An 8,841-nucleotide genomic window follows, 5' to 3' on the forward strand; every position below is an offset into this window, starting at 1 on the left:
TCAGCTAAAGGAACGGAAATGAACTAAAAACAAATACAAGTCTTCAACTCCAAATAAGATCGAACAAGCTTATTTTGGTGTTATGACGAAAATGTTGATGTGTAGGGGGCAACATTCGGTCGGTTTGAATGGATCAATTTTAAAATTGGTCAAACCCGTTATAACTGAAATCTATTATTCAGAAAATCAAATTAATATAAATTTAGATAAAGTCGAACTTACCAAACTGAAATTTAATACGGTATAAATGATTCAGTTAATGAAAAAATTGAAATTTGACTAAAAGCAAATATTGCTAATCACATATCTTATTTATATAATATCAACTTGATTTCATGAAACTTCTATCTTTTGCAATCAAATATTTACATATAATAAATTCTTTTTAATTTATTTTAATTTATTCCACGTGAAATTAAAATATAATAAAACTTTTTAATAAAATTTTCGTTTTTCGATTTTGTTCGGTTAAATGAACATTAAAATCAAGCCGAAAATCAAAAACAAAATATTGAATTTTTTTAAAAATAAAAAAATATAAATTCAATTATGAAACTGAACCGAACTCATCAAACTCGATTGGTTTGGTTCTTCGGCTTTGAGCAAATAATGCACGCCCATAGATACGACTAGCTCATAACCAAACTAAAATCTAAATAAGACACTATGACTCAAGTAGATAACGAATCGATGGAATAATTATAGCCGAAATATTTGATTTTATAACGATTTTCCACCTATTAATCTCAAGGATTTTCTAAGAGAAGCATGAAAATGTAATTATATTATTGAGTTAGATTAATGAATGCTTAAAAATGCCAGTTATCGTATGTTGATTGACAATATAGAGGTGTTTTGAATTACTTATATGAAAAATAATAATTAAATACGGTTACATGTTATCAAATCAATGTGCAAGTGTAACGAAATTTTTTACTTATATACATCAATACATACAATGAATGATTCAACAACCTATTATAAAAATTCTTTTTGGGGCAAGTACATGCAGACCACCCGAAACTTGCTATTACAAATCAATCTCTCACTCATACATTCTTCAATTTCTTGCTCTAATATCAAATTTCAAGGAAAAACTCCAAGTCATATTTTTCATTAAAAAAGTCTCAGTAACTTGATCGTGGCATGCATGAATACATCGGTCTGTTTGATAGTTAAAGAAAAAGCACCTGATTGTTTAATTTGTAAATATTAATATTTTGAGGGTTATGTCGGTAATTTTCCATATTTATGTTGAATCGGACAATGTTTATAAGGATAATTACATGTAAATTACCCCGGAACATTGATATTTTTAAATTAATCTTCCAGGTGATTTTTTTGAATTATCAAATCTATGCAGTTATGCATGTCACGATCAATCTATTGATAATTTGATAAAAATGAAAAATATGGGTTGGGGGTTTTACCATGTATTTTGAAATTTGAGTGAGAAATTGAAAAATAGATGAAAGAGGGAGGTCAATTTGTAAATAGTAAATTTTGAATGGTCTGTATGACTCTATGTAATTGCCCAAGTTCTTAACCACTTCCCAGAAGGAAAAATTATTCCATTCGGATTGGACACCGCACGCAGCGTGCGGTGTCCGATCTTGACCGTAAATCACCTGATTTACGGTCAGGATGTATTTCGGTATAAATTATTCCATTCGGATTGGACACCGCACGCAGCGTGCGGTGTCCGATCTTGTGATTTTCGGTCAGGATGTATTTCGGTATACCTCACCTAAATTTTATTAAAAAAAAAAAATGAAATAATCCTGAAAACTGAAATAATCCTGACCGTAGATCTACGGTCAGGATCGGACGGATCGGACGCCGCATGCAGAGATGTATGCGGTGTCCGTATGCAATAATTTCTCTCCCAGAAGAGATGTTATTTTATGGAAGTATCAACCATAAGACGCAAGTAGTATAGCAAATGCTTTAGAAGTAATATAATGAAGATTAATTTATAGACACATAACGTGATTTGTATGAACATGTTTTATTTTACATCAACAAAGATAATGCACATACGAATTAAAATATGTCATCATATAATTGATTAAAAGACATATAGCACTTTAAACTAATCTTTAATTTTTTTACAAATAAGTAAGGCAAATTGAATATGAAAGACGTGGTTGAATGCATTAGCTATGATTTACAATCTATTAAATATTCAAGCAACCAATCAAAAGCGTTCTGAATAATACCGCTAAGAAAGAAAAATATATTTACACTCTAACAAATAAAAGTTACTCATCCTAAAATATAACATTTGAATTTAATGTTTTTTTGGTACTCTAAGAAAATAAACGGCAAATGAGATGTAGTAATTAAAAATTATATTTAAATGTTGAACTTAGATTTGTCCTTGAATCAAACTTAAGAAAAATAATGTAATCAAAGAGAGAGAAAATTAATGTTTTTAAGGATGGAGGAGCTAGATGAAAGAGATGCGATCGGGAAAATATTTTCGGAATGAGGATTCTCTCACAAAAGATATTTCATTCGCAAGTAAGCCATGTGAATCAAATAACTTTAGTAAACTTCAAATAACGAATTACAAAGTTTATGATGAAAAGACAAACATCTAAATGCAAATATTGCAAAGATAACTGAATAAAATTAAAGTTCTCTATTGTCGTAAAAAAAATGTAAATAATTGATCCTACTGTCAGGGTCATCTTTATGAAGAACTCTCTACGGGTCAGGTCTTCCAACAACTTCACTGAGTTAAAATATAATGACATTTCCTCTTAAACTTTTGGATTTGCCTCCAGAACTTGGATAACTTCTTTGATGGAGGTCGCTTGTGAAGTCTCCCAGGGTCGTTGGTGGATAAAGCCACCAATTTTGATATTTGACTTCTAATGAAAACAACACATTCTTTTTTTCTTTTCTCTAATCTTGGACTCTTTGATCTGTATGTGGACTCCATTTCATTTTGGTTTGGGCTAGGGCCTTCACCGAAGTCAGTTACTTGCTCAGCATCCAAGTTCTTATGTACGCCTGCAAACCCTTTCTCACTAGAGATCCAAGCATTACTCCCCGTTGCCACATCCCCATCAAACATATGGTCCAACTTTTCTTCCAGATCAGGGTCAATACCATTGAATTTGATTTTCTTGGTGGCTAACACTAATTGTAATATAAACGGGCGTGGATATGTTCATACAGTTCAGAAAATTAAAATCAGGAAAAGAAAGTCATACATGGATATGTTTTCACCTCCATTCTCTTAGCCCATCATTCCTCCAAAGCATCAATAGTCAGTTTGATTGGATCCCAACCCAAGCCAATGGATCCTCATTTTAATTCTGTCCACATTTTTCCGTCCCTTTTCAATTGATCCCACTTGTTTTTCCGTTGGATCCTAGTGTATTCCCTTTCTATAATTTCCTTGAACCTTTTTCATAATTTCTCGCCACCTTTGTTAAAATAGGTGGTGGGTCTATTTTCCAGTTTGACCTCATTAAGACAAAGGTCGTAAAATATGAGTTTGGTTTCCTTATCCCACATTGTTGATGGCTGACTTCTTTTGTCTTAACCATTGTGTTACTAGCATAGAAAAAGTTGAACATAAATATTTGACAAAAGCAATAATTAGTACAAATCACAACCACACACCACTATTTCCACACCCCCACACACCACTACCAACACCTCCACACAACCACACAGAACTACTTCCACCCTTCCACAAACACAACCGCACACCAACACTTTTACAGCTCCACACACCACCACAAACACCTCCACACAACACCTCCAAGCCAACACAACCACACACCACACCTCCACACAGCACACAACCACACACAAAAACACACCAACACTTCCACACCTCCACATACCACTACAACCACCTCCATAAAAACGACCACACCAACACTTCCACACCTCCACACCTTTACACACCACCACCAACACCAACACCTCCACAAACACAACCGCACACCAACAATTTCACACCTCCACACACCACCACCAACACCTCTACATCAACACCTCCACACTAACACAACCACACAGGCCAACACCTTCACACCTCCAAACAACACGCAACCACACAAAACCACACACCAACACTTTCACGCCACAACCGACACATCCTCAAACACAACCACACACCAACACTTCGACACCTTCATACACCACCACCAATACCTCCAAACCAACACAACCACACTCCAACACCTCCACACAACACATAACCACACATAACACCTCCACACCAACACCTCCACACTACAACAACCACTACCATCACGATACAGTCATATTCGACCAACATCATTGCACAACATCATCGTGCAACATCACAACACAAATATTCAGCCAACCACCACCATCACTGTATAAAATTTCAGAACAACCCATCACAAGGTCAGTCAAGGATAATCAATCTTCTTCATCATCACTGTAATTGCCAACATCACATCAAAAATAATGCTCTCACCAAAATCATATAACAACTCATCACATCACCACCACTAAAGAAAACTGTAAAAACCAAAACCACAAAAGTTGCAAAATCCAACGTCAATGCATAACCATCCAAAAATGTTCATCTTCATCACAATAACCACCAACATCACAACACAAATAATGCTCTTGCCAAAATCACAGAACAAGTCATCACAACACCATCACTAAAGAAAATCACAAAAATTGCAAAATCCAACACCAATGCACCACCACTCAAAAATCATGGATCGAATATAGCTCAAGAATCTAAAATGATTATAAGAATATTTTAACACTCATGACTAACTTTTTAAAAATAAAATACATTTTTATTTTCACATAGCTTTATCATAGCGTTATGACACTGAAGTGCTTTTAAGCGTAAATATCAAATTTTGACCGCTAGATATGACAATGATAAGAATTGTACTATGTCAATCTCCCTTATATCTTTATTGTCTCGTTGCCCATTTTTGTACCACATTTTAATAAAAAAAAAAGAGCAAATCCCTGAAATTCCATTACAACCGAATCGCACACTTCCGTGATGCTGCCAAAAAGGTTGAAGTTGGCACTTCATTTTACAATGGATTGCTGTTTAAAGATAAATAAATAAATAATAATAAAACTTGCCCCCCGCAATTCTCACTTGCGTGTAAAGCAGCTGAACATGGATCAATTTCGAAGTTATCGTCCAACTGAAACCAGCCGGAGAAGGAATTATAATAGAAACTGACCTCTTTAAGTTGCAATAACTGAAATCCCATCCCAAGCGTCTACATTTAACCTTCCTGTCGTTGTACCCTTTATCATTAAACTCGTTTTAATGCCTAATTAATCATTACAGCAAAGATAGAAATTTTATAAAAAAAAGTACAAGAATCAATACACCATCATATAAAAAAGGAGCAATTTTTATTTTTGAACTTTCACTATATACCATCCCCATTAAAAAATCTCCCCGGCTTATCATCCAAAAAAATTCCAACAATCATAAACAATCGGTGAAAGATAAGAGAATACATGTAATTTATAAATTTCATATGGCACTGTGAAAATTAAGAAGTTAAATAAAAGTGGCATCTTCCAATTGTTAATCAGTAGAAGCAATCAACAAGAGCCGATGTCGACATCAGGAGCGGCGGCTTGCTCGCAAACGAGAAGGTTGATGAAGATGTCGGCAATTCACCTCCGCCACTGCAACAGTAATCATCGTCGGAAGCAGGGAGATTGAGATCCAAAGTCATCACAATACTACTCTTCTCGGCCTTCTTCTCCTCCACAGTTTCCGGCATGCTCGTCTGTCTGTGCCGTCGCATGTGGCCGCCAAGTGCCTGTCCGGATGAGAATTCTGAGCCGCATATTAAGCACTCGTGGACTCTCGCGATCTTTCCAATTTTTGAGTTGGAGAAAGAATTGATGTTTAACTGAATCAACTCCTTTCCGATCTCCCCTGTTTGATCTTCCCCCACCGACGGGATGGTCAGCTTAGGCTTCTTATGGCTTGTCCGATGACCGCCGAGCGCTTGGTAGGATGGGAAGCATTTATTGCACGTCCTGCACTCGTGCAAAAAAAATCCTGCTTTGCCAAATCCGGTGACTCCCCTGCTTGGCTTTTTCTCCGCTCCAATTTCTTCGGTTTCTTTGATGGCGGAATCCGGCGGCGGGCCTTGAGCGAGGAGTATGAGGCAATTGGCCATGTCCTCCTCCTCCGAGGAAGATGAAGAGGCCGGAGCAGCGGCCACCGGTAAGTGCCTCTGCCGCTTGGTTCTTCTTCCCTTCAAGACGTGGGGGTTTACCATGGCTTCTTCTGTAGAATCCATGGAGTGCAGGGGGAAGAAGTAGAGGAAGCGAGAGTGAACGCAATCGGAACGATGTATATATTAGCAAGTGTGGTGGAAAGCGTTAGCAAGTATAGTGATGAATGAGTTGGAGTTTGCTTATTAAATCCGAGGCTGAGCGTAAACAAAGCATAAATATTTTAACGGCAATGTTTATACAACCCCCACAAGTTAAGCACATTTAAGAACCCACACTTTATTAATAAGAAAATTTTGATTTATGAGAATTTGGTGGGCTAACATCATATCATTTTAATTATGTACATATTAAATTATGGGTATCTATTTGTTATTTTGGCATGTGAAATGAGTATCTTTTCAAAAATTAATATTTGATGGATGTTATACTCTCCACACTTACTTCTCACATATAGTGACAATATCTAATTCGCTTTCAAGGGGCTAAGGCAGCAAGGCTTGTTTGGCTTGGAAGTGACCGATAAGATATCGGAGTAGAGTGAGGTAATCATTAGAATGTCATTCATTCTTTTTTAATTTCATTTTAAAATAAGCTGATATTTTAAAATAAATAAATAAATTAGTATGAGCTTGATAAGTATTTTTCATTTTTATACCGACAGAAGTGAATATCATTGCATTGCTCGACAAAAAGCCCACCTAAAATCCTCTCTATTCTCACAACCAAATCAATTTCTTCACTGCTTTGAACAGTAACAGTAAATTTATCTTTCATCCTTAATTATGTTTCTAATTTACTTACTTTTTCTACATCTGATTAAATATAGACAGAAGAGAAACTGAAATGCTAAACAAAAAAAAAAAATCTCCAGCGGAGAGAGTGCGTTTGGAGTCCAATAGTGAGTCATCACATGTCAAGTGGGCCCCACCGTAATATACCCGTATTGGCAGATGCTAAAAAAGGAGACCCCAAGGGAGAGATATAGAAAGAAGGGGCATTTACGTACATCCCACCCAATTCTTATATTTTTACATATCTACCACCTAAATTTTACCTTTCACATTTATTCAACTCAAATCATTCTTATCACATCAAAATGACCACTATATTAACTTTTAAGACGTGAAATGCACTTTTCCAAGCATGGTAAGGTGCATGTATGAAAAAAATGAATTTTAGGTGTTGGATATGTGTAAGAATATAGAAATTGAGGGATAATAATGAAAAAAACAATGTGTCCACGTGGAGTTCGGTGGACCTTGGAGAAGTTTGGAGTGAAGATAGGCAGGCCAACAAAGGTTTTGCTAAACGGAAAGCGTGAGGAGCGGGCAATTAAAGAGTGAGGAGAGGGCAATTTGAATGAGATGTGGGGCTGAAGTTGGCCCACCCATCACAAGCTTAGCCTAAAAGATATTATAAAAATACAAAAACCCGAACCACGTTAAAGGCATGATATCTCCTTCAAAAGCGGGCGTCAAATTAGAACGTGAAGGCAGCGACGTCGACCGAGTAACTGCGTGAGGGATCGCTCAACAGAGTAGGTTTGCTAGCCTGGACCCACGTAAAATTGAGTTTTTTATTTTTTTTTTTTCTTTTTTGATTTGTTTTCAATAGAATATGGTGAATTACTACTTCATAAAGCTTGAATTTCTTCGTGGCATCATTTATTATTGAGAATCCGTGCGTTTGTTTAATTTATGGGGGCGTTTGATTACATAAATACCATGCAATTCCTATGTATTTACATATATCTATATAAAATGCCATTATTTTAACTTTTAAAATGTGGATCACAATTTCTTAGGCATAGATAAGGTGATATTTAAAAATTGAAGTTTGGGTGTTAGATATGTAAATAGATAAGAATTGAGTGATGTGCATGTATATCGTTCTTCGTCTATTTAGTTTACTAAGAAGTTTTTGGGTAGATTTAGTGAATCCTATAAATTTTGATTTATTAAATCTAGGAGGTTTGAAGTAAAATTGAGAAGATGTTGATAGTATTAACTACCGAATTAATTTTTTTTCCTATCCGACAAATTTTAAGTTTAATTATACTTCAATATTTGCCATAAGACTACTAAGATAATGCATAATTTTTGAAAATAATGACTACAAGAAGTGCTTGAATAGGTGTGATAACTTTAATGTTATTTGCCAGCTAGGAATTAGAATCCTCCATAATTGAGTGACTCAATAGTGAGGCGCCGCTTGTCAAATGGGTCTCATCACTTTTAACACTAGTCAATGTCAGTGTATTGCAGTGGGCCCACTTAACACGTGACGTCTCACTATTGGACTCCGGACGCAAATTACGCCCAGAGTACTGATGTAATATTTTCTCCCACTGATAACTCTTTTTCTGCCATTGGATGCTCGGACTAAAATCATGGCCATCTGGCCCGAATCGGCTGGACAAAAGCTCACAACTGCGCAAATATAGTTTCCATTTAAAATACTGGGAGTTTAAATCAGTAAATCAGACAAGTTTCTCTCTGCTTCGGACAGCAAAAATATGAGTCACTACTCTAGTGATAGAATAGTTAGGCCTTTTGATCTGGATTTTGTTAAGAGTTCATCAACTTTGGTTAGGTGTAGATATGG

At 35.8% G+C, this 8,841-nt stretch overlaps 1 protein-coding gene across 1 annotated transcript; it reads right to left on the reverse strand.

The window, feature by feature from the left end:
* Positions 1 to 5,349: 5,349 nt before the first annotated feature.
* LOC110020823 (zinc finger protein ZAT5-like) lies at positions 5,350 to 6,494 on the reverse strand. Its single transcript, XM_020719079.1, has one exon. The coding sequence runs from the start codon at positions 6,297 to 6,299 to the stop codon at positions 5,574 to 5,576; it is 726 nt and encodes a 241-aa protein (XP_020574738.1). The 5' UTR covers positions 6,300 to 6,494; the 3' UTR covers positions 5,350 to 5,573.
* Positions 6,495 to 8,841: the final 2,347 nt, after the last annotated feature.

This window comes from Phalaenopsis equestris, unplaced genomic scaffold, assembly GCF_001263595.1.
Source record: "Phalaenopsis equestris unplaced genomic scaffold, ASM126359v1 Scaffold000107, whole genome shotgun sequence".
Taxonomy (NCBI): domain Eukaryota; kingdom Viridiplantae; phylum Streptophyta; class Magnoliopsida; order Asparagales; family Orchidaceae; genus Phalaenopsis; species Phalaenopsis equestris.

Coding starts and splice junctions, on each gene's coding strand:
- LOC110020823 (XM_020719079.1), bottom strand. CDS start 6,299: ATGGATTCTACAGAAGAAGCCATGGTAAACCCCCACGTCTTGAAGGGA.